The following is a 25,316-nucleotide window of genomic DNA, read 5'->3' on the forward strand; positions in this document are numbered from 1 at the left end:
CTCCTGGCCCACATTTATCTCACCCACATCCTGAACATGAGCAAATAGGAAAGAGCCCTGGTCCATCTTGTGCCACTGTTTGTCTCTGGCAGAGAGGCTGGGAGTGCTTCTGCCACTGCTGGGCCTGAGTTCTCTGGATGGCATGCAGGAGAGGTGGGAAAGGAATCAAGATGACAGAACTGACTACCCAGGATCCTGAAAGAGCTGTGACTTGTTTCCAGTGAGTCATCCCAGGCTTAAGCCAGATATTGCTGAAACCTCATTTCCCACCCACAAAGCACCAGGGTACCTAACATGAGATTAACTCTGCTTCCACCGTAACTCCCATCTGGTTTCCACAGCCAACTAACTGGAAGTCAGGAATCATTTTTGTTTTTCCTTTTTTTGAGGCACAGTCTCACTCTTTCACCCAGGCTGAAAGTGGTACCATCTTAGCTCACTGAAACCTCCACCTCCTGAGTTCCAGTGATTCTCCCACCTCAGCTCCTGAGTAGCTGGGATTGCAGGTGTTTTGCCACCATGCCCAGCTAATGTTTTTACATTTTTAGTAGAGATGGGTGTTTCACCATGGTGGCCAGGCTGCTCTCAAACTCCCAGCCTCAGGTGATCCGCTTACCTGGCCTCCCGATGTGCTGGGATTATAGATGTGAGCCATCGCCCCAGCCAAGAATCATTTTTCATAAATACTAAAAGTACCATTCAATTTGTGTATACCAACTAACAAGGCTGCATTACACAAGGATTTTTAAACTCATTTTAGCCTGATTAACTTGGCTCCTATAAGTAGGAGCTGTTGAAGAGGGTTCTGCCTGGCATTTTAAGAATAAGAGGGGAAAGTGAGTAGTTTCAGATTGTGCTATAAAGAGGAAAGAAAGAACGAACTTTCTGTGGCATGTGGGACATAAGTATAAACATTAAGTCAGTCACAATAGATATTTCCTACTTTTTCGAGTCTGGAGTCAGCCTATCAGGATTGTAATTCCAGCTCCACCAGTTTATAAATGTGCAATCTCTGCCAAGTGGTTTCATCTCCCTAGGCCTCAGTTTTCTGCCCTGAGTGAAAGAAAAGAGGAGAGCAAAGTGCCCACCTTATAGGACGCCTTGTTACGGAAAGTAAATGAGATGATCCCATGGAAGGCACTTAAAACACCATCTGGCACATTATTTAATGGTTGGCTCCAGCCAGGCATGGTGGCTCATGCCTATAATCCCAGCACTTTGGGAGGCCGAGGTAGGTGGATCACGAGGTCAAGAGATCGAAATCATCTTGGTTAACATAGTGAAACCCCGTCTCTACTAAAAATACAAAAATTAGCTGGGCATGGTGGCACACACCTGTAGTCCCAGCTACTCGCGAGGCTGAGGCAGGAGAATTGCTTAAACCCAGGAGGCGGAGGTTGCGGTGAGCAGAGATCGTGCTACTGCACTCCAGCCTGGGTAACAAGAGCGAAACTCTGTCTCAAAAAAAAAAAAAAAAAAAAAAAAGACGGCGCCATCCTGATATCAGCTGCTGCCGGAAGCCACCTGTAGTCGAGCGTGAAGTGGAGGCTGTCTCAAGACTCTGAACTATGATTTAGGGGGAGATACTCACACTTGCACTAGAGAGGGCCTGGCGCTGGAAGAACACAGGTTGCTTGCTTGCCTGCTTGCTTGCCTGCCTGCCTTCCTGCTTCCTTCCTCCCTTCCTTCCTTCCTTTCTTCCTTCCTTCCTTCCTTCTCTCCCTCCCTCCCTCCTTCCCTCCTTCCCTCCCTCCCTCCCTCCCTCCCTCCTTCCTTCCTTCCTTCTTTTTTTGAGATGGAGTCTTGCTCTGTCGCCCAGGCTGGAGTGCAGTGGCGCGCTTTCAGCTCACGGCAGCCTCTGCCTCCCAGGTTCGAGCAATTCTTCTGTCTCAGCCTCCTGAGTAGCTGGGATTACAAGCACCTGCCACCATGGCCGGCAAATTTTTGTATTTTTAGCTAACAGGTTTTCACCATGTTGGCCAGGCTCTCTTCAAACTCCTGTCCTCAGGTGATGCTCCTGCCTCAGCCTAACAATGTGCTGGGATTCCAGGTGTGAGCCGCCGCGCCGGGTCAGAACACCACTTTCTTTAAAGAACCTTGGGTTGAATCAAACGCCCTGCTGCCCTCAAACTAGAGTTCTCCTGCCATCTAGTGCCCAATGGCAGAAAATGCCTAAATTCCAACGACGGCCCCATTCCTTTGTTCCAACCTCACCCCCACCTTGCGCTCGGGTCCCTGACATGGCTTTCTCTACAGCCCCATATGCCAAGCAAACACCCACTCATCTCAATTCAATTCAAAGCCTCAATTCAACCCTTAACTCCTCGAAGAAAGCTTACCTGAGGAACCCGGATGGCTCACCCCCTTCTTGTCAGCCAGGACCATCTCCTCCAGCACACCTCTTTCAACACTGCTGTGTATCTGTACCCTTCCCCTTCTCCACCGAGTGTGTGTTTCTCTTCTCCACTGACACTCCCCTCTGGACCCGCACCCCTAGCTTCTGTATTCGATAAATGAATGCACAGGACAGTACAGTTATGGGTGGGACATTCCAAATAAAACTGCTCCATGGGCCGGGCGCGGTGGCTCAAGCCTGTAATCCCAGCACTTTGGGAGGCCGAGGCGGGTGGATCACGAGGTTGAGAGATCGAGACCATCCTGGTCAACATGGTGAAACCCCATCTCTACTAAAAATACAAAAAATTAGCTGGGCATGGTGGCACGTGCCTGTAATCCCAGCTACTCAGGAGGCTGAGGCAGGAGAATTGCCTGAACCCAGGAGGCGGAGGTTGCGGTGAGCCGAGATCGCGCCATTGCACTCCAGCCTGGGTAAGAAGAGCGAAACTCTGCTTCAAAAAAAAAAAAAAAAAAAAAAAAAACTGCTCCATGAATTCAGAAACAGTTTCACGTTGCTGGCATATAAGTGCTTCATTGATAACTGAATATCTGTAGCCCCCACTTTGTCTCTGAGGTTTATTTTTTATTAGAAATAAATGCATAGGCAGAGTGTGGTGGCTCATGCCTGTGATCCCAGTGCTTTGGGAGGCCGAGGCGGGTGGATCACCTGAGGTCGGGAGTTTGAGACCAGCCTGACCAACATGGAGAAACTGAAAATACAATATTAGCCAGTCGTGGTGGCACATGCCTGCAATCCCAGCTACTTGAGAGGCTGAGGCAGGAGAATCACTTGAATCCGGGAGGCACAGGTTGCAGTTAGCCAAGATCAGGCCATTACACTCCAGCCTAGGCAACAAGAGCGAAACTCTGTCTCAAAAATAAAGAAAGAAAGAAAAAAAGAAAGAAACGCATAAACAAACATCTACACTGTGATCCAACAATTTCATTTCTAGATATTTACCCAAAATAAAGTAAAATCTGTACTGGGGGTGGGGGTACATACCTGTAATCCCTTTGATAGGCAGAGGTAGGAGGAAAGCTTGCAACCTCTACCTGTACAGTTCAAGCAATTCTCCTGCCCCTGCCTCCTAAGTAGCTGGAACTACAGGCATGTGCCACGATGCCCGGCTAATTTTTGTATTTTTAGTAGAGCCAGGGTTTCATCATGTTGGCCAGACTGATCTCGAACTCCTGAGCCCAGGTGATCAACCCGCCTTGGCCTCCCAAAATTCTGGGATTACAGGCGTGCCCACCACGCTGGCCGACAGGGTTTGTTAAAACTCATCAAGTAGCACTTCTAAAATCTGGGCATTTATCTGTATGTGTATTCCTTTTTTTTTTTTTTTAGACAGAGTGTCATTCTGTTGCCCAGGCTGGAGTACAGTGGCACAATCTCGGCTCATTGCAACCTCTGCCTCCCGGGTTCAAGCGATTCTCCTACCGCAGCTTTCTGTAGCTGTGATTACAGGCGCGCGCCGGCACGCCGCCCGGCTAAATTTTGTATTTTTAGGAGAGACGGGGTTTCACCATGGTAGTCAGGCTGGTATCGAACTCCTGACCTAGTGATCCGCCCACCTCGGCCTCCCAAAGTGATGGGATTACAGGCGTGAGCCGCTGCGCCCGGCCTCTCAATTACATTAAATATTTTTAAGGAATGAAAGGGGAGGGATTAAGGGAGGGGAGAAGGAAAGAAAGGCTGCAGCTGCAAGGCAGGTCTTCCCGTGATCGGTTCCCAGGCGGGAGAAGGGCGGTGGGCTCGAGGACGCCGGCGTACAGTGGCTCCGCTCGGCCGCCAGGGGGCGGTGTGGGCCCGGGAAGGGCGGGCGGCGAAGGGCGGTGAGGAGGCGGGCCCGTGAGCCGATTCCATGTGGGCGCCGGCGCGGCGCGGCGCGGGGCAGTGCGGGGTCGCCATGGCGGAGCTGCAGCAGCTGCGGGTGCAGGAGGCGGTGGACTCCATGGTGAAGAGTCTGGAGAAAGAGAACATCCGGAAGATGCAGGTAGCGGGGCGGGGATCGAGCTAGGACCCCCTTCTCACAGGGTGGGTTCCGGGCCCCTCCCTCAGCCACCACGCGACGCCCGGCACCGCAGCCCGCGTCCCTGCAGACCGGGTGTGCGTGGTCCTGGGGTCGCCGCGGCGGCCTCCGACAGGACTACGGAGGCTTTGGCGGATCGGCTGAAATCTGTGCGCCCTCGCCGTGCGCGAGGCGGTTTTCCGCCCCTTCCGGCCCCGGGCAGGCGCGTCCCCGGCGGCAGGTGGGAAGCCCCTAGTGGCAGGCGCTCGCCCCGCCACCTTCCCCTCCTGCGCGGCCCCTTCCGCAGGTGAGCGGCCCGAGGCCCAGCAGCGGCGCGGCCAAGGTGAAACACCAGAAAGGCGAGGGCTCCCGGCATCCCCAATGGCCAGATCATGTCCGCTTCACAGTGTAGAAACAGCACGGGTTTCCACACTCTTGTGCTCTTAGCCCCGCAGTGCCTCTGTGCGTGTCGGTCCCGCTTCCCTGACAGAGTATAGTGCCCCCTGGGTCATCGGTTAGTGGATCGGCTGTCCTCTGGTGGAATGTGGATTACTAGGTTGCTGACCTCTGAACCCTGTGCAAGAGGCACCTGGTTTTCAGAACTTGGCTTCATCCACCCCACCCTCACCCATACGGACGACCCTCTGTTCGCCCAACCATCGGTGCAACAGGTGCCAATGAGCAAGCAGCAAGGAGACCATGAAACACTACACTAGACATTGAGGATAATTTTCCCTAGTGGTGGTTTTAAGGCCCTGCAGTCTATTCTCAGGGAAGGTAAAAGCAGAAGATGGAGAGGGAGGTGCAAATATACACATGGCCTTCTAACTTCTGTAGTGCTCTATAGTCATTTCTGTCCCCAGAGGCTCTCCTACCTCACTTCACCCTGCTCTTTCTCCCCAGGGTCTCATGTTCCGGTGCAGCGCCAGCTGTTGTGAGGACAGCCAGGCCTCCATGCAGCAGGTGCACCAGTGCATCGAGCGCTGCCATGCGCCTCTGGCTCAAGCCCAGGCTTTAGTCACCAGTGAGTTGGAGAAGTTCCAGGTGAGAACTATCCTAGACAGAGCACTCTAGTTCTTGATCTGGACTTTTGCAGGCAATGACAAGCATTTGTTCAAAACTCTTGGCTTTAGTAACAGTTGTGATGGTGATGGCCAGTCAGTTTTCACAGGGTTTGAAATTTTGGGAAAAGTCTTGGCAGTCAAGTGCCTTAAGTTGAACTGTGTTTTCCTATAGAAATGATGTGGTCGGGCACAGTGGCTCACGCCTGTATCCCAGCACTTTGGGAAGCCGAGACGGGTGGATAACAAGGTCAGGAGATAGGGACCATCTTGGTTAACACTGTGAAACCCTGTCTCCACTAAAAATACAAAACATTAGCCGGACATGGTGGCATGCACTTGTAGTCCCAGCTACTCAGGAGGCTGAGGCAGGAGAATCCCTTGAACCCAGGAGGCAGAGGTTGCAGTGAGCCAAGATCATGCCACTGCACTCCAGCCTGGGCAACAGAATGAGACTCTGTCTGAAGAAAAAAAAAGAAATGATGTAAAAAGGAGTTAACCAGGGGAGTTCATGACCAAGAGTCCAAAGGCAGTTTGTTGGAGACAGGGCATTTGTTTCTTTTCCCATAACCACCAAATACAGTATGTATACTGTATAGTATAAAGTTTCCTAAAACATATATTATTTTATTTTTACAACAGCAGAATCTCTAGGAAAGTAGGATATCCTTGAAAAGGTACAGATTAGAGGAACACTCTTCCACCATTTTGTGGCCTTAGAAACTCACCCAGGACTGCCCCTACTTGCTATACCCAGATGGCAGCTTCTCTGTCAATAAGGAGCAGTCATTTATGTGAATCATTATCACTGCTGACTCACAGATTCCTGGCTCACAAGCCCCTCTGAGGTTAATAAAAGAGCTCCCTCTTTCCTTCTCTTTAGCAAAGAGTATCTACAACTTCATTTTACTCCCATCTTCTAAGTATATGTTTCTGGAACCTGGGGCAAGCAAGCCCACTTACCCCTTTTTTTTTTTTTTTTTTTAAGATGGGGTTTCACCGTGTTGGTCACGCTGGTCTTGAACTCCCGACCTCAGGTGATCCGCCCATCTTGGCCTCCAAAGTGCTTGGATTACAGGCGTGAGCCACTACGCCCAGCCTCAAGCCCACTTCCAAACCAGCCTTTCATAGCCTGAGGTTCCATCCACACCTAATGTGATACATCTTTACATTCTTCCATTCAAAACTCTTCAAAGTTACTGCCATTATGGAGAAATAACTTCTCCAAGATCATGGAACCAAAAAGGGTTTCTTTGTGTTCTTTTTGACAGCTAATTTTATAGATGGAGTCTTTGATAATTTGATTCTTGGACTGCTCTATAACCCTCTTTGCATGATCTTTTTAGTTCTTTCCAGGTGGACTTTCACTCTTCACTGGGCCAGAACTGCTCCTGCCACTCATCTCCATGGGGCTGAATCCGGGGGTCATTTCTGAGTCTTCATCTTACTCTGTCTACATCATTGACACAGTGGATCCCTCGCCTTCTTAAAGCACTTTATTCAGTTGGTCACAAGGACTTGTCACCCTCCTGGCGTTCTGTTAGCCACCCTTTCTTGGGCTTCTTTGCTGTCTCTTCCCCTCTCCAGCCTCAGTATCAGAGTGCCCAGGGCTGTCCTTGGTTCTTTTCTCCTTTCTGACTGCTTCTGTAGTCTCCTCTAGCCTCATAGCTATAAATATAATCTCTATGCTGACAGCTCCTTCCTTTATTTATTTATAAATGAGAAGGAGTCTCGCTTTGTAGCCCAGGCTGGAGTGTAGTGGCGCAATCTCAGCTCACTGCAACCTCTGCCTCCCAGGTCCCAGTTCAAGCAATTCTCCTACCTCAGCCTCCCAAATAGCTGGGATTACAGGCGCCCACCTCCACGCCCAGCTAATTTTTGTATTTTTAGTAGAGATGGGGTTTCACCACGTTGGCCAGGCTGATCTTGAATCCTGACCTCCTGATCCACCTGCCTCGGCCTCCTAAAGTGCTGGGATTACAGGCGTGAGCCACTGCGCCCAGCCAGCTCCTGCATTTATATCTGTATAGCAGACCTTACTCATAAACTCCAGATTCATATATCCAACTAATTCCTCAACATCTCCATTTACTTTGTCTCTTTCCTCTCACTGGAATGTAAGTTCTGTAAGGGTAAGAACTTTGTTTTACTCATTGCTATATTCCCTAACATTTTTTAAAAGAGTGCCTGGCACATAATAGATGCTCAATGATATTTGTTGAATTAAACATTTTCCTGTAGACAGAACAGACTTTAAAGACTCAAGATGTTTGTAAGTCTTATAGTAACCTCTAGGGACCTCTCACTTCCTGGAAGAACTTTCTGTATAATTTATTCTGTCATTCACCTGCTTTCTAGTAATAGTTTGGGCCCTCCTGGTGCCACTTTTTGTTTGAGTCAAGACAGTCTTGGCAGGCCAAACACCGTGGCTCACGCCTATAATCCCAACACTTTGGGAGGCCAAGGAGGGAGGATCACTTGAGCCCAGGAGTTCGAGACCAACCTGGGCCACAAAGGGAGATCTTTTTAAGAAAATATTAGCCAGGAGTGGTGGCATGTGCCCGTGCTCCTAGCTACTTGAGAGCTGAGGTGGGAAGATAGCTTGAGCCTGGGACGTCGAGGCTGCAGTAAACCATAATTGTGCCACTGTAGCACAGCACTCCAGCCTGGGCAACAGAAAAAAAAAAAATCGGCCGGGTGCGGTGGCTCACACTTGTAATCCTAGCACTTTGGGAGGCCTAGGTGGGTGGATCACCTGAGATCAGGAGTTCAAGACCAGCCTGGCCATCATGGAGAAGCCCCATCTTTTAAAAAAAAAAAAATCTTGGCCAATCACACTAGTGTCCCTTTAATTTATCAAGATAAAATATATCAAGCCTGTAATGGGCACGTAATGAGCACACAGTAAATGGAGGCCTTACTCTCAGCTTTCTCTACCTTCTTCTTGCCACAGGACCGCCTGGCTCGGTGCACCATGCATTGCAATGACAAAGCCAAAGATTCAATAGATGCTGGGAGTAAGGAGCTTCAGGTGAAGCAGCAGCTGGACGGTTGTGTGACCAAGTGTGTGGATGACCACATGCACCTTATCCCAACTATGACCAAGAAGATGAAGGAGGCTCTCTTATCCATGGGAAAATAAAAGTCTTTGCCAATGCCCATTGGGGCGGAGGGCAAGGATATATTTTTTATAAGGAATTGGGAATTTTAGTCTTTTAAGCAAAGTTTATGAATGAAGAAATTAAGGATGGCCGCAAGCGTAAGGCATATGTCACTTACCTCTGGAGACTGGTTCTTTTATGTTTCAGTCCTAAAAAATGAAATGGATAAAAGTGGTGCTAAATTGGGTCAGAGACATTACAGGAGAATTTTGGAGCTTGTATTTCCTGTGGCCAGTGCCTGTCCTTGCAGTAAGGATCTTCCCTGTAACAAGCCAGAGCCCTCCAAGGTACCAGACTTCTTAACTACACAGGTACCAATAGCCTGGCAGGTTAGAGTTGGAGTTTGAGGAGAGAGATTTTCTCTTTGTTGCCAACATCCTGTTGACCGGAAGTGTCACCACGCCATTTTCCATAAGCTGTGAAACCAAATCCATGAGGTTACTAACTTAGAAGGGAAAAAGTTTTCTGAGTCTTTGTGTTCTTGGGTTTTGTGTAATTTATACAAGGGCATTCAAGTTGATTTTAAGATGTGGAATTGGGAGGGAGACTAGTTTGGATAAGAACTTTGAAAGGCTCCTTGTGGATCCCCATTTCTGGTCATCAAGATGTGGATGTACATTTCTTAAAATTATTACATGCTGCATCTTTCAGCCTGGGGACCATGCAAAAACATGAGAGGTGATGACACTTTTTTTTTTTTTTTTTTTTTTTTTTTTTTTGAGACGGAGTTTTGTTCTTGTTACCCAGGCTGGAGTGCAATGGCACGATCTCGGCTCACCGCAACCTCTGCCTCCTGGGTTCAGGCAATTCTCCTGCCTCAGCCTCCTGAGTAGCTGGGATTACAGGCACACGCCACCATGCCCAGCTAATTTTTTGGTATTTTTAGTAGAGACGGGGTTTCACCACGTTGACCAGGATGGTCTCGATCTCTTGACCTTGTGATCCACCCGCCTCGGCCTCCCAAAGTGCTGGGATTACAGGCTTGAGCCACCGCACCCGGCGATGACACATTATTATGAGAAGCATAATTACTCACTGATGGGCCCTGAGACTGTAGCAAAATGACAATGACAGGAAAAAAAATTTTTTTTTTTTTTTGAGACGGAGTTTCGCTCTTGTTACCCAGGCTGGAGTGCAATGGCACGATCTCGGGTCACCGAAAACTCTGCCTCCCAGATTCAAGTGAATCTCCTGCCTCAGCCTCCCGAGTAGCTGGGATTACAGGCGTGCGCCACCACGCCTGGCTAATTTTGTATTTTTAGTAGAGACGGGGTTTCTCCATGTTGGTCAAGCTGGTCCCGAACTCCCAACCTCAGGTGATCCACCCACCTTGGCCTCCCAAAGTGCTGGGATTAAAGACGTGAGCCACTGCCCCCAGCATGACAGGACAGTCTTGCAGTAACACTTTCCCCTTGAAGAGAAACGGACTTTGATTGTGATATATACTAGTATCTGGGAATGCTAGAGGAATAAAAGAGGACCAGTTGGCTACTTGATTATAACAGAGTTATAAAGTACTGGATTTGGAAAAGCCTGGTTTTTACAGAACCAGTGGAATGAAAACCTAAACCTAGCATTGCCTACTTAGCCCCCTGAGTTAACAAAGCCCAATTGACACAAACCCCTGGCAACAGGAAATTCGAGGGAGACAAAGTAACCAACTTGGGCTGGGATGAGCTGACTCCCTTAGAGCAAAAGAGAGGCAAGCCCTCATTACCAAATACCACTTTTGCCTCGGGCTTTTGCAGCTTGCAGTGCTCCTGCCCTGACATGACACTTTATTGTTTTGATAGCAACCTCACTGTATTTTCACCAACTTATTACTTGAAATGATAATATAGCCTGTCCACTTGCTGTTTCCAGGCTGTGATATATTTTCCTAGTGGTTTGATTTTTAAAATAAATAAGGTTTAATTTTCTCCCCACTATTGTGTTTTATTTCCTTATATCTGGGTAGTGAATATATTAACTTTCTCAGTATGCTTCTTTTAACAGGTTAAATTAGTTTAGCATGTTCAAAAGAGTGGAAATTAGTTATTTGTTATGGTTCAAATGCAGAACTGGTTCATTGTAAATGGGAAAAACTTTGAGAGGAGGCTAGGTTATTGTGACTTGAAGTTCATTAATGCAGAAAAGAAACTATGAGGCTAAAAAGAGAAATTCATTATGTCAGGTCTCTCGCTTCAACTAAACACTAATAGCAAGTGGTAGGAAAGGTACAAAGCTGTGACCCTGCTAGAAAAAATCAAGTGTCTAGGATTTGGAGTACTAAGTGAGTGCAAAATATGTGGTGAGTTTAAGTCTTTACTATCATTGGCATTTAAATAGAGCCATTCCAGAATATCAAGAATGAACTGAATTTTTAAGAACCATCCCCTATTTAAAATTAACAAGGCGGCCGGGCACGGTGGCTCAAGTCTGTAATCCCAGCACTTTGGGAGGCCGAGGCGGGTGGATCACGAGGTCAAGTGATCGAGACCATCCTGGTCAACATGGTGAAACCCCATCACTACTAAAAATACAAAAAAATTAGCTGGGCATGGTGGCACGTGCCTGTAATCCCAGCTACTCAGGAGGCAGAGGCAGCAGAATTGCCTGAACCCAGGAGGCGGAGGTTGCGGAGAGCTGAGATCGTGCCATTGCACTCCAGCCTGGGTAACGAGTGAAACTCCGTTTCAAAAAAAAAAAAAAAAAAAAAAATCAACAAGGCGTTCTATTTCGGTTTAGTCTTTTATGATATGTGGATTCTCCTACTTTAGGATAATGTAACAACTGGGAACAAGTCAGAGACCACTTTTTACACATCTTGACATGAAAAAGAAATACCTTATATTAGAGAATGTTTGTATGCTGTACTTCACAATTTTATATACAGAAGCGATAGCACAGTTTGGAGGCAGTGTGTGAAAAATTGCAGGACTGCCAGGCATGCTGGCTCACGCCTGTAATCCCAACACTTTGGGAGACAGGGTCAGGAGGATCACTTAAGGCCAGGAATTGGAGAAAGCCTGGGCAACAAAGCGAGACCTCGTTTCACACATACACACACACACACACACGAGATATGTGTGTGTGTGTGTGTATATATATATATATATATATATATATATATATATATTAGCTGGGCACAGTGGCATGTGCCTGTAGTCTCAACAGCTCGGGAGGCTGAGGCTGAGGTGGGAGGATCACTTGAGGCCAAGAGTTCGAGGTTGCAGTGAGCCATGATCACACCATCCATTCCAGCCTGGGTGACCTCATCTCAAAAAAAAAAATTATTTGCAAGATCGCCAGTCGGAAACAGATTGAAATTCTTAGAGACAGGCCCAATCACCTTACCCTCCAGTGGTGCAGAGGCCACTAATTTACATTTTACCGGAACCCTAGGCTTGATCTGACAGTATGCTATAAGGATACCTGCCAAAGAAATACAGGGCTCCATTCTTCTAGGGCTCGTTATCATTCGGTATATATGAAGAAAATAAGCGATACGATCCACAGACATGGGGGATTGGCCAGGTTTGCCCAGAAGCTAGAGACGGGACCGTTATCCCAATTTTATTTTTTAAATAGGGAAGGTGGGGGGGCGGGGGGGGTCTCACTATGTTGCTCAGGCTGGTCTCGAACTCCTGGACTCAAGCGAGCCCCTAAAGTTCTGGAATTTACGGCACCCGGCGGTTTTTTGTTGTTGTTGTTTGTTCTGGTTTGGTTTGGTTTTTTTGGGGGGGTGGGGGTTACATAGGCAGAGTACTCGTTTTCTAAATTTTGCACAAAGAAAACGGAATTTAGGAAGGACCCGTCCGTCCGGGCCAATCGCTGACAGCGCGACCGGAAGCTCAACGGTGACGGAGACTCTCAGGTATCGCGAGGAGAAGTGTAAAAACTGCCGACAATCGATTGGCTAACGAGGTCGGTGACGCTAGACGCAAGACGCCGGGCCTACTGCGGGAGCGTAGAGTAGGCCGTGCGTTCCGTTACAAGGCCTCTGTGCGCCCGTGGAGTAGCCATCATGAGCAAAGCTCACCCTCCCGAGTTGAAAAAGTAAGTATGTATGAGAAAGAAACCGAAACGGTCGCTTCTGTGAGTCCCCCGAGTCCCTTTGTTCCCTCGCCATTCGCCGAATGGCTTGAGCCACCACCTCATTTTTTCTTCGGGTCCGGGGTCGCCGGGCTCTCGGCCAGGCTCCCGCGCTTGGGACGTGAAGCCCGCGCAGAGCTAGCGCGTCGGCGTGGTTACCGCCGGCAGCCGCCGCACCTCCTTCCGGCCGACCAGCCTCCCGCTGCTGCGGTCGGGTCCCTGGTCACCCCGCGCTCTCCCTCCCTCGTTCCTTGAAGATCTTGAATGCCACCTTTTGTTGAACATCTCGAATAGCATCATGTTCTAGTTAGATGGCTAGAGGGGTAATTCTGTAGAGGAACTAAAGAGGGGCTGGAATGGAAGTGTTTTTAAAAACTCCGTGAGGCGTCAGACTCCAAAAGCCACTGTAACTTTAGAGAATGTGTTTGTAACTGTTTTATCTTGCCTTCTTTTACGTTAAGTTTGAATGTCGTATGTTATCTTGCTCTGATGTGATAACTATGTAAGAATATTCATTTTTCTTTTTTTTATAACATTAACTTTTTTCTAATCAAAGAAGGCTAGTGTTTTGAAGTTTTTTTCTGCACACCCAGTAAAATCAAACAACTTTAGGTAGGAGAGCCTTACTTCAGGTAGGACTCAACATAAAGCTTTAAACTCTTCAAATACTTCTTGACTGGACTTAACATGTTCTGTGTTTCCTGAGTTCGTTTCTGTTTTGTGTATACTCCTTGGTGCTGGAATTCTACATGTAGTAGCCGAATTCACAAAGGGTGCAGAATTCTTACAGGGATCAGTTTTCTCTGGCATAGCGTGTGGTTGGCTTTGTGTAGTTCGTTTATTACCACGCCCACAGAAGTTAGACATAAGGAAAAATTCCTGTTTAATAATTTTGAGGCCGGGTGCGGTGGTTCACGCCTGTAATCCCAGCACTTTGGGAGGCCGAGGTGGGTGGACCACCTGAGGTCAGGAGTTTGAGACCAGCCTGGCCAACAGGATGAAACCCCGTCTCTACTAAAAATACAAAAATATTAGCCAGGTGTGACGTGGCCTGTAATCCCAACTACTTGGGAAGCTGAGGCAGGATAATTGCTAGAATCCGAGAGGCGGAGGTTGCAGTGCAGTGAGCCGAGATCATGCCATTGCACGCCAGCCTGGGCAACAAGAGCAATTCTTTTTCAAAAAATAATATTTTTGCTTTTAAAGGTGCATTTGTATCAAAGCCATCTTTGTGTGAAAACTCCTTGCGTTTATATTTTAGTTAGGTCTGTTAAGGAATAATTTTATGGCCGGGCGCTGTGGCTCAAGCCTGTAATCCCAGCACTTTGGGAGGCCGAGGCGGGTGGATCACGAGGTCGAGAGATCGAGACCATCCTGGTCAACATGGTGAAACCCCATCTCTACTAAAAATACAAAAAATTAGCTGGGCATGGTGGCGCGTGCCTGTAATCCCAGCTACTCAGGAGGCTGAGGCAGGAGAATTGCCTGAACCTGGGAGGCGGAGGTTGCGGTGAGCCGAGATGGCGCCATTGCACTCCAGCCTGGGTAACAAGAGCAAAACTCCGTCTCAAAAAACAATAATAATAATAATAATTTATCACAATATGCAAAATCGAGTCTATATTTACACCCAACATTCAAACACCAAACCTTACAGCCACAAATACTCAAGTGTTCTGTTCTTCAAACTGAACTATTTGTATTTGCTAACACTTGCTGTGTAACTTCGAACAATTTACTTAACCTTTCCATACCTAGTTCTCCATCTGTAAAATGGTGGTAATACTAGACCATAATTGCAAAGTCCTTGTAAAGATTGAATAAGATCTTGGATGTTATATTTGCTGTGCTTTTATATATCTTACTGAAATATAGTCTTGTTCATCATACTTCATAAATACATTTTCACTTGTAAATGTCTACTCCCTCTTTCAGTCATGCTCCCTGTTTTATATTTGAATTCTTCCATGATTATTCTGTACATTAAAATTGAGTAAGTGCCCACTTCACAGCCCATATGCTAAAATTTTTTCCCATTTTTTTATATTTTAAAATTTAAATGAAATTTCTAAAACTGAATGTAATTTCATGTTTTCTGGCCTATAAATGGAAGAGATTAAAAACTGATTTGACTACATGGCTTAGTAGTCTCATATTCCACTAAAATGGAATTTTCCTTAATTCATATTGTTTGAAGTTTCAAAATATGCATTTATTATACTAAAATATACTTAAAGGTTGAGGACTACCCTGAACATTTATGCTTGATGCTTTCATATTAAATAAAAGAACACTCCTTTTTATCTTGAATATAAAATACCTATTGAATTGGCTTTGGTTTGTTTACTGTTTGCTGTCTTTACAACTTAGTTTTAGAAATAACCAAATGTAAACAAGTCTTTGTTTTTCTGTTATGACTGTAAAACCCAATTATTGAAAATTAGGTTAATGAGACCAGATGAGGTAGCTTATGCCTGTGTAATCTCAACAGCACTTTGGGAGACTGAGGGGAAGCATATTTTTTGAGGCCAGGAATTCAAGACCAGCCTGGTCAACATAATGAGATGCTATCTCTTTTTAAAAAAAGAAAGAAAGAAAGAAGTAAAGAAACTTAGGTCAATGAAACAACATAGTATTGAACAATAAGAATGTTTTTGTAATTCACATTAGTATAAAGACTCCACTTAATGTAGATTAACACAGTCTAAATATGTTTCATTTTTATTGTCTTTCCCCTTCCCAAATTACTTTGCTTTGTAGAATGTCTAAATTAGGTAACCTTTTCTTCCCCTGAAATGGGGTTTTGCTCTATTGCCCAGCTGGAGTGCAGTGGCTCACTGCAGCCTCAACTTCACAGTTCCAGTGATCCTCTGACCTCAGCCTCCCAAGTAGCTGGAACCATAGGCACATGCCACCACACCCAGTTAATTTTTGTATTTTTGGTAGAGATGGAGTTTCACAATGTTGCTCAGGCTGGTCTCAACTCCTGAGCTCAAGCAGTTCACCCACCTCAGCCTCCTAAAGTGCTGGGATTACAGGCATGAGCTACCTTGCCCTATTCCCTCACTCTTCACAGTAGTACAGTATTTTTACTGTTTTAGATGTCATTATTCCCATTGTATAAATTTTAGCAAATTATTTTAACTATACCTATTTATGTACTTGTTTATGCTTAAAATTTTCTAATTGGTTATGTAATCTTTACCCTTTTGCTTTTTCAGATTTATGGACAAGAAGTTATCATGTAAGTTTGTTGTTTTGGGTTTTTTGCAACTTTATAAAAATTTAAAGCACACAGGACCTCTAATTCACATCCATTAATTAAGCAGATTACTTAATCCTAACTAAACAATTTTATTTACCTAATTTCTGATATCTAATGAATTTAGTAGCACTTCAGACTTTATATTACATAAGCCATTTCTCACTTTAACAAAATTAACAGGATTTATCAACCTTTTTTCCTTTAAGCTACAAAAGACTTAGATACGGAAGAATTGTTTTGTTTCTTGGGAATATGTAGGAATTTGTTCAGTTTAACTAAAAATCTGACCCACACAGTGCTTGAAGTATGTATGTAGGGGACAAAACCATCAGCATTAGAGGTAAGCAGCCTTTAGCTTGAATCTCACTTCTACCATACAGTAGCTGTATAACCATGAATGCAGTTACTTAAAAGCTCGGACACAGTGGATTACCTCTGTAATTGCAGCACTTTGGGAGGCCAGAGTGGTAGGATCCCTTGAGCTCGGGAGTCTGAGACCAGCCAGGGCAACATAGGGAGCCTGCCACCCCCCCCCACCCGCCATGGCCATCTCTTAAAAAAATAAAAGCTGCTAGGCTCATGCCTGTAATCCCAGCATTTTAGGAGGCCGAGGAGGGTGGATCACCTGAGGTCAGGAATTTGAGGCCAGCCTGACCAAACCCCGCCTCTACTAAAAAATACAAAAATTAGCCAGTCCTGGTGGCGTGTACCTTTAGTCCTAGCTGCTTGGGAGGCTGAGACAGGAGAACTGCTTGAACCCAGGCAGCAGAGGTCGCAGTGGGCCTAGATTGCACCACTGCACCACTCCAGCCTGGCAACAGAGTGACCCTCCATCTCAATAAATAAATAAAAGCTCTAAAGTTTGATTCTATCCTATAAAGTAAGGATTACTACTTTATAGGATTCTTACAAATTAAAATGTGGAAGTAAATACAAAAATGTTTAATCCAGTGCTTGGCATACAGTAAGGATAGTGGGTCAAACATCTCAAATATTTGTATTTTTCTAAAATGTCTTTTTCCCTTTTTAATAGTGAAATTAAATGGTGGCAGACATGTCCAAGGAATATTGCGGGGATTTGATCCCTTTATGAATCTTGTGATAGATGAATGTGTGGAGATGGCGACTAGCGGACAACAGAACAATATTGGAATGGTGGTAAGTAAAGATACAAGATTTCTCTTGGAGACTTCATTTTCCTTTTGGAATATGTGTTAACTTTCCTAGTTAGTAACCCCCAGAAATGGCAAATAACAGGCAAGATTAGGTTTTCCATCTCCTTTTTAGTTAAACATGTGGCAGTTATTCAGCTGTGGTAATATCCTGGTTACCTATAGGTAAGATCTCAACTATACAGAACCTAAGGTCCTGGGGCTTGAAATAGCTGTTGAAAATCCTTCTTGAGCTTTATTCTGTGATAGAGGCTCATAGTTGGTCCTTCATTAGACCAATATTTCTGAAACCCTAACATGTATATGAATCCCCAGGGAATCTTGTTAAAATGCAGATTCTACTTCAGTGGGTATGGAGTGGAACTTAATTAAGATTTTGCATTTCTGCTAATGCCTAATGCAGATCTGCCAGTCCACAGATCACACTTTCTGATTTTATTTGTATACATAGTTAATCTGGATTTTCTGATTTACCACACCCAAAATTTTAAAGTAGCCAAGGTAAGAGTTATAAGGGATTATCACAATGACATGCACATGAGAAAGAAAAAAACAAAACAGAAAAAAGGCAAATACTGAGCTCTCATAGGATTAAACATTCCTGCATTCATTAGGCCGTAGTTTTAGTGATTGCTGAAAAAGTTTTTTTCTTTTTTTTTTTTTTTTTTTTTTTTGACAGAGTCTCGCTCTGTTGCCCAGGCTAGAGTGCAGTGGTACAATCTTAGCTCACTACAACCTCTGCCTCCCAGGTTCAAGCAATTCTCCTGTCTCAGCCTCCCGAGTAGCTGGGACTACAGGAACGTGCCACCATGCCCGGCTGATTTTTTTGTATTTTTAGTAGAGACGGGGTTTCCCCATGTTGCCCAGGCTGGTCTCGAACTCCTGAGCTCAGGCAGTCTGCCTGCCTTGGCCTCCCAAAGTGCTAGGATTACATGTGTTAGCCACCTTACCCAGCTGAAGAAGAGTTTTGATACTTGTCAGCAAGACCCAGACTTTGATTAGCTGGGCATGGTGGCGAGTGGCTGTAATCCCAGCTACTCAGGAGGCAGAGGCAGGAGAATTGCCTGAACCCAGGAGGCAGAGGTTGCGGTGAACTGAGATCGCGCCATTGCACTCCAGCCTGGGTAACAAGAGCGAAACTCCGTCTCAAAAAAAAAAAAAAAAAAAAGACCCAGACTTTGAGACTTTGAGTCCTTCTTTGTCAAACACAGGATAACGTATCTAAAAAGTGGTAAGCCCAAAGTTCTTGAAAAAGGTGAGCCAAAAAGGACAACTTACTTTTAGCAAATTATTGAGTATAAAGACATCCAAGGGGTGGTAAGAGTTGCTAATTATTAGCCTTGATTTATTAACTTTTTTTTTTTTTCCCGGAGACAGTCTCGCTCTTGTCGCCCAGGCTGAAGTGCAGTGGCGTGATCTCAGCTCACTGCAACCTCCGCCTCCTGGGTTCAGGTGATTCTCCTGCCTCAGCCTCCCAAATAGCTGGATTACAGGTGCCTGCCACTGCGCCGGCTAATTTTTAGTAGAGACAGGGTTTTACCATCTTGGCCAGGCTGGTCTCAAACTCCTGACCTCGTCATCTACCATGCCCATCCATAACCTTGATTTTTTAAATTGGAGCAGTAGAGTTGAAGATAGACCTATTTTGACATCTCTGCCGGTTTAATTTTTTACAAACCATTCTTCCCAAGGTTTGGGTTATTACTTAATTCAGATACTTTTTCATTACTGTATTTTGAAAAGCAAATCAGTAGTCACGACTGAAAAAAAAATTTAGAGTCTCCAGATACCACACTGTACTCCCAAGTTTCATGTAGGCTTACTTGTCTTTCAGGTATATTTCCTTGTGAGCGTCTGTTGAATAGGCTGCCATCATCATTATTGGCCGAGTCCTTATAAAAACACTTTCTAGGTACCCCAAGATTTTCCTCTAAACCTTTATTTTTACAAATAAATCTTAGTTCTAATAGAAGGTAGAGTAGGTTTTTAGTCATCCCAAGAAATTTGCTGAAAAGAATTCAGGAAGCACTTGGCACCTGAAAGGCAAGAACACAGCCTGGCATGGTGGCTCACGCCTATAATCCCAGTACTCTGGGAGGCCAAGGCAGGTGGATCACCTGAGGTTGAGAGTTCGAGACCAACCTGACCAACATGGAGAAACCCCGTCTCTACTAAAAATAAAAAAATTGGCTGGCCGTGGTGGCAAATGCCTGTAATCCCAGCTACTCAGGAGGCTGAGGCAGGAGAATCACTTGAACCTGGGAGGTGGAGATCGCATCATTGCACTACACCCTGGGCAACAAGAACAACAGGAGCAACACTGTCTCAAAGAAAAAAAAAAGGCAAGAACAGAGATGAACTTTTTGCTGAAGTTGGGAGAAGGAAAACAAATAGGTTAAGATTTTGTTCATTTTGTTAAAAGTTGTTTGACAAAGGACAATTGGCTTATTACCTTATCTAAGTTAGTGATCCATTGAGGCCATTGAAATTACTTAATACTGTTTTATTGCAGATGTGTATGTGTTGGCTAGGCACAGTGGCTCACACCTGTAATCCCAGTGCTTGGAGAGGCTGAAGCAGGAGGATCACTTGAGCCCAGGAGTTCGAGATCAGCCTGGGCAACATAGTGAGACCTCATCTCTACAAAAAAAATTAGAAAATTAGCCAGGCATGGTGGTGTGCACCTGTAGTCCCAGCTACTCAGGAGACTGAGACAGAAAGATCCCTTGAACCCAGGAAGTCGAAGCTGCAGTAAGCTGAGATCACACCGCTGCACTCCAGTCTGTGTGACAAAGCAAGATCCTCACTCAGAAAAAAAGAGGATGTGTGTGTTTTCAGGAGTTTGTTTGTTTTTAACCTGTCAGTTGGAAAGTTACCTAATCAGTCTCAGCTATCGTCTGAGACAGCCCCAGAGTTTTATTTTATAATATTACATAGTTCAGGCACTCTTGCTAGAGTTGAGCTTCTGTAGCATCACTGAAGCACAGCAAAAGGAGCAGTACGTAATTCTGGACCTGATAGTTCAAGTTTTATATGGAGAATTAAGCCTCAAACACAGTGGCAAAAGAGGAAGAGCACTATAGTAGTCCTTTATCCTCAGAGTGGGTACCAGAAAACACAGATAGTACTGAATCCTAAGCACGAATTTCATATTACTTCTTCACAGTCTCACAGATAGAAGATTCATCCTTACCGTAAATCTTAGCAGTCTCATACTGTTTTTTTTCTTTTCTTATTAAATCAAGAACTTGTACCATTTCACTTAAAAGAGACACTTTTCAGCTTCTCTTATACTTTCAGGCTATTACTAAGTAAACCTTGACTGTTTTCTTGAACCCAAGTAACCCTTTGATACCACAACAGTCAATTGGAAAACTGAGATAACTGATGAATGGGCAGCATGGAGATGCTAGACAAAGGGATAATCCATGTTCAGGGACAGTGTGAGATATTAATCGCACTACTCAGAACATCATGCAACATTAAACTTAGGGATTGTCTGTTTCTGGGATTATACATTTCATGTTTTTGGACCACAGATAAGGTGGGACAAAGTTCACCATCTAGCCTTATTTTCTAAATATTATGTGACAAGACAAAGAAGTATATAGATTTAGCAGGAAGCTAGGAAGGAAAGCTAGCTTTTCTTGCTTTGGCCAGTGAAATGTGATGTTCAACATCTGTTGCCAAAAATGGGGAATTTAAAATTCTGATAACTGGCCAGGTCAGTGGCTCACACCTGTAATCCCAGGACTTTGAGAGGCCAAGGCAGGATGATCACTTGAGACTAGGAGTTTGAGATCGGCCTGGACAACATGGTGAGACTGTCTACAGAAAATTTAAAAATTAGCCTGGCTTAGTGGTTCATGCTTCTGGTGTCAGCTACTTAAGAGGCTGAAGTGGGAGGATCACTTGAGCCCAGGAGGTCAAGGCTGCAGTTAGCTGTGACTGAGCCACTGCATTCCAGCCTGGGTAATACAGCAAGACCCTGTCTCAAAATTCATTAAAATGAAAATAAAATTCTGATAACTAGGTAAGCATGTTTCCATTCCTGGTTTATGCTGGGCATGGTGATGTGCACCTGTAGTCTCAGCTACTCAAGAGGCTGAGGCAAGAGAACCATTTGAGCGTAGGAGTTTGAGGCTTCATTGTGCCCTGATTGTGCCTGTGAATAGCCACTGCACTGCAGCCTGGTCAGCATAGCTAGTCCCAGTCAAAAAAAAATGGAGAGGAGTTCTGTTCTTAACTTACAAGAAGAGTGTGAATCTTTAGACCCCTTCAGTTGCCACTGTCATTTTGTCATTTTTAGGGCATTGTGCTTTATTTTTTTTCTTTTTTTTTTTTCTTTTGGTTAGGAGGCAGAAAGAAAGGCATTGTTCTTACTGGATTTTGTTGTTGTTTTGAGACAGGTCTTAGTCATCACCCAGGCCAGAGTGCAGTAGCATAGAGCTTACTGCAGCCTCAACCTCTCTAGGCTCAGTTTATCCTCCCACCTCGGCCTCCCAAGTAGCTGGAACCACAGGTGTGCACTACCACACTTGGCTAATTTTTGTAGCGATAGGATTTTGCCATGTTGCCCAGGCAGGTCTCAAACTCCTGGGCTCAAGCAGTCCGCCCATCTGGGCCTCCGAAAGGGAGCCTCGGCCTGAGATTACAGGTGGGAGCCACCATGCCCAGCCATTCTTTTAAATCTGCTCCATGCTACCTTATCATACTGGTTGCTGATAATTGGCTGCCAGATTCCAAGACACTTTTCCTACCAATTGTGTTCCCTTTTATTCTGTCAACTGCAGTAATCACATGTGAGTTCTTTTATTAATATTTAGCAGGTACTTGAGCCCTTTGTATACCTGCTGCTGTTTTGGGCACTGGGATTTTGCACCAAAGTCCTTGCCCTCGTAACATTTACATTTGCATGGAGAACACGATAAATCATAGTGTATTTGTAAATAAAACAAGCATGATACAGGGAGAAAAGAACAAGTTACAACTACTTTTACTCTAGCTGCCTATAAGCATAGCTCCACTTTGAATCTTTTTAGAATGCCTCCATTTCTAATAAACACCTCAAATTATTACCTATCCTTTACCTCCCCTACCCCTCCATTCACCTATCCAATTCTACTTGATTTACGGGTGATCTGTCAATTACTGTGATCTACTGTCTATCAGGGACTTCTTGTTTTCAGTCGCCTAGCCTTCTTGAATTCATTTACCAGCTGATTCAGCTATACCCTGATAAGTTTTTTGGTTTTTTGTTTCTGTTTTGAGACGGAGTTTCACTCTTATCGCCCAGGCTGGAGTGCAATGGCACGATCTCAGCTTACTGCAGCCTCTGCCACCCAGATTCAAGTGATTCTCCTGTCTCAGCCTCCCAAGTAGCTGGGATTACAGACATGTGCCATTACACGTGGCCAATTTTGTATTTTTAGTAGAGATGGGGTTTCTCTGTGTTGATCAGGCTGGTCTCCAACTCCTGACCTCTGGTGATCCACCCGCCTTGGTCTCCCAAAGTGCTGGAATTACAGGTGTAAGCCACTTATAACTTTTCTGCCTCTAGGTTCTGTCCTTCTCAAACTTTGGTTTATTTATATAATATCTTGTTGCCAGGACACTTAAGATTGTCATTCCCCCAAATGTGAAACTCACTGGCTCATTGTTAGTTCCAGATGTCCTCCAAACACTAAGATTGGCATTTGAGCCGGGCGCGGTGGCTCAAGCCTGTAATCCCAGCACTTTGGGAGGCCGAGGCGGGTGGATCACGAGGTCAAGAGATCAAGACCATCCTGGTCAACATGGTGAAACCCCGTCTCTACTAAAAATACAAAAAAATTAACTGGGCATGGTGGCACGTCCCTGTAATCCCAGCTACTCAGGAGGCTGAGGCAGGAGAATTGCCTGAACCCAGGAGGTGGAGGTTGCGGTGAGCCGAGATCGCGCCATTGCACTCCAGCCTGGGTAACAAGAGCGAAACTCTGTCTCAAAAAAAAAAAAAAAAAAAAAGATTGGCATTTGAAGCTTTCCAAGATTGAATGCCAACTATCTTTGTTTCCTGCTTCTCTTCAATAACTTTTTAGTGCATTCAAATTAGATTACTTCCTTATCCTCTTATACTTTGTCTTTATCTTAGTTCTAAAGTTTCCTATCTCCTTTTCAAAATTGTACTCAATTTCCATGACCCAGGTAAAATGTCATTTTCATAGAGCATGCCTTTCACGATTTCCCATCCTGGTTTGTTCCCTAAGTGATCTTATACCTCCAAACTGTACCTAACATACTCTACTGTATGTGTTTTTCTCATTAATTTTTTAGATCCCATAGAGTCAGGGATGGGCATTTAAATTTGAGTCCTGCATTTTACAAGGTGAAATTAGGGCCAGGCACAGTACCTCTTACCTGCAATCTCAGCACTTCGGGAGGCCGAGTCAAGCAGATCACTTGAGGTCATGAGTTTGAGACCAGCCTGGCCTACGTGGTGAAACCCTGTCCCTACTAAAAATACAAAACTTAGCTGGGCATGGTCGGGGGCTCCTGTAAATCCCAGCTACTTGGGAGGCTGAGGCAGGAGAATCACTTGAACCCAGGTGGCAGAGGCTGCATTGAGCCAAGATTGTGCCCACTACACTGTAGCCTGGGCAACGGAGTGAGATTCTTGTCTCAAAAAAGAAAAAAAAAGGTGAAATTAGTCATTGGAGACCTGACATTAGAATCTCATAAAGCTAATTGTTAGCCTTCAATCTAGAAGATGTCCGTCTTATAAAGGGCTTAGAGTTGTGTTTGGTGTCCCTGTTGCTTGAACAGAGCTTTAAAAACCAACATGCAATATTAAAAAACCATTAATGATTTGGTGAAAATTCTTAAGTCATCATTGATATGTCTGTGACATGAGTTGTTCTTTTCAGATTTACTTTTCTCTTTCTTAGGTAATACGAGGAAATAGTATCATCATGTTAGAAGCCTTGGAACGAGTATAAATAATGGCTGTTGAGCGGAGAAACCCATGTCCTCTCTCCATAGGGCCTGTTTTACTATGATGTAAAAATTAGGTCATGTACATTTTCATATTAGACTTTTTGCTAAATAAACTTTTGTAATAGTCAAAAATGTTTTCTCAGATGTTCTGAATATAGAATGTTAGCTCTCATTCCAATTTTTTCTGACATGAATTTTCCTGGTTGACACTGATTTAAAAGGGTTTTATGCATTAAAGTGGACGAATCTTGTTAAATGTGAAACATGGCAAGGATTCCTTTTGTCCATCTTTTATTTATTTCATTTTAGTTATTGAGAAATGCTCCATGTGTGATAATGTCCATCTTTCAACACTAAACAGATAAAGAAGTTGCAAACATGAATGAGTTTCTTCTAAGACATTTTCAAAACTTAAGAGTAACTCTGATCTAGTCTGACTTTCCTAAGTACATCTACATTCCAAATATAGTACAACAGAAGCAAAAGACAGGAAGTAATGGTGATGTTATTGTTTATTTTTAACATAATCATTACATGGGGGAAAATTTTAATACAGAGTAGAAAGAGGATTCCAAAGAAAAACATTCCAGTGTATCATGGTTCTTTGTGAGTAGAGAAGGGTAGTGAGGATGCTGTCCACAATGTATTCATCTAGTTAATGAATTTTATGGCCCGCAACCTCAAATGAGAGACATTACAGATGGTTGTATTATAAACCTAATCTTAAGAAACCTTACCAAGCAAATGCTTAAGGCTGATTTTTTTGTGATCTGATAAAAAGCCTGCAAATCATGAATCACTTTAAAACTGTACGGAATGAAATATACACAGTATGTAAAGTTCTTGTAAAACACCAAACACAATGAATGGCTTATATATATATAAACCTCTCTCACTCTTAAATGACATTTCCTAATTACAGAAAATGTTCACAACAAAAAAACAACCAGAGGGATCAAACTAACAATCTCAATAAGGAGAACTGACGTGAAGTCCCATACACTGTTACTCTTGGTAAATCTTCACCGACTTTTTTCTTTTGCAGCAATGTAGAGCTGAATTGTAGAACTACTTCAAGTGTGGTTTCCATAAGTAGAACAGCAGCATCACAGGGGAACTTATAAAATGTAACTTCTTGTGTCCCACAATAAACTTACTGAATAAACAAACAGGGTGGAGCCCAGCGATGTTAGTCCTGCAGG

The 25,316-nt window shown here is 44.6% G+C and overlaps 2 protein-coding genes across 4 annotated transcripts; both read left to right on the forward strand.

Moving 5' to 3' along the window:
- Nucleotides 1-4,216: 4,216 nt before the first annotated feature.
- FAM136A (family with sequence similarity 136 member A) lies at nt 4,217-10,556 on the forward strand. Its single transcript, XM_003922648.4, has 3 exons — nt 4,217-4,394; nt 5,313-5,453; nt 8,424-10,556. Exons 1-3 carry the CDS (start codon nt 4,263-4,265, stop codon nt 8,610-8,612), a joined length of 462 nt encoding a protein of 153 aa, XP_003922697.2. The 5' UTR covers nt 4,217-4,262; the 3' UTR covers nt 8,613-10,556.
- A 1,798-nt stretch (nt 10,557-12,354) lies between these two features.
- SNRPG (small nuclear ribonucleoprotein polypeptide G) lies at nt 12,355-25,060 on the forward strand. 3 transcript variants are annotated; one of them, XM_074398613.1, is made up of 4 exons: nt 12,355-12,669; nt 15,927-15,949; nt 17,004-17,128; nt 19,655-22,677. In XM_074398613.1, the coding sequence occupies exons 1-4, from the start codon at nt 12,638-12,640 to the stop codon at nt 19,715-19,717; spliced, it is 243 nt and encodes an 80-aa protein (XP_074254714.1). In that variant the 5' UTR covers nt 12,355-12,637; the 3' UTR covers nt 19,718-22,677. The 3 variants fall into 3 exon arrangements, with proteins under 3 accessions (XP_074254714.1, XP_074254715.1, XP_074254716.1); XM_074398614.1 differs by lacking the exon at nt 19,655-22,677 and adding an exon at nt 24,066-25,060 and having other exon boundaries at nt 12,386-12,669; XM_074398615.1 differs by lacking the exons at nt 15,927-15,949; nt 19,655-22,677 and adding an exon at nt 24,066-25,060 and having other exon boundaries at nt 12,393-12,669.
- Nucleotides 25,061-25,316: the final 256 nt, after the last annotated feature.

Source organism: Saimiri boliviensis, chromosome 1 (genome assembly GCF_048565385.1).
Source record: "Saimiri boliviensis isolate mSaiBol1 chromosome 1, mSaiBol1.pri, whole genome shotgun sequence".
NCBI classification, from domain to species: domain Eukaryota; kingdom Metazoa; phylum Chordata; class Mammalia; order Primates; family Cebidae; genus Saimiri; species Saimiri boliviensis.

Coding starts and splice junctions, on each gene's coding strand:
- FAM136A (XM_003922648.4), top strand. CDS start 4,263: ATGTGGGCGCCGGCGCGGCGCGGCGCGGGGCAGTGCGGGGTCGCCATG. Junction 4,395..5,312: donor AGAACATCCGGAAGATGCAG/GTAGCGGGGCGG, acceptor CTTTCTCCCCAG/GGTCTCATGTTCCGGTGCAG. Junction 5,454..8,423: donor GTGAGTTGGAGAAGTTCCAG/GTGAGAACTATC, acceptor TTCTTGCCACAG/GACCGCCTGGCTCGGTGCAC.
- SNRPG (XM_074398613.1), top strand. CDS start 12,638: ATGAGCAAAGCTCACCCTCCCGAGTTGAAAAA. Junction 12,670..15,926: donor CACCCTCCCGAGTTGAAAAA/GTAAGTATGTAT, acceptor TTGCTTTTTCAG/ATTTATGGACAAGAAGTTAT. Junction 17,129..19,654: donor AGAACAATATTGGAATGGTG/GTAAGTAAAGAT, acceptor GTTTTATTGCAG/ATGTGTATGTGTTGGCTAGG.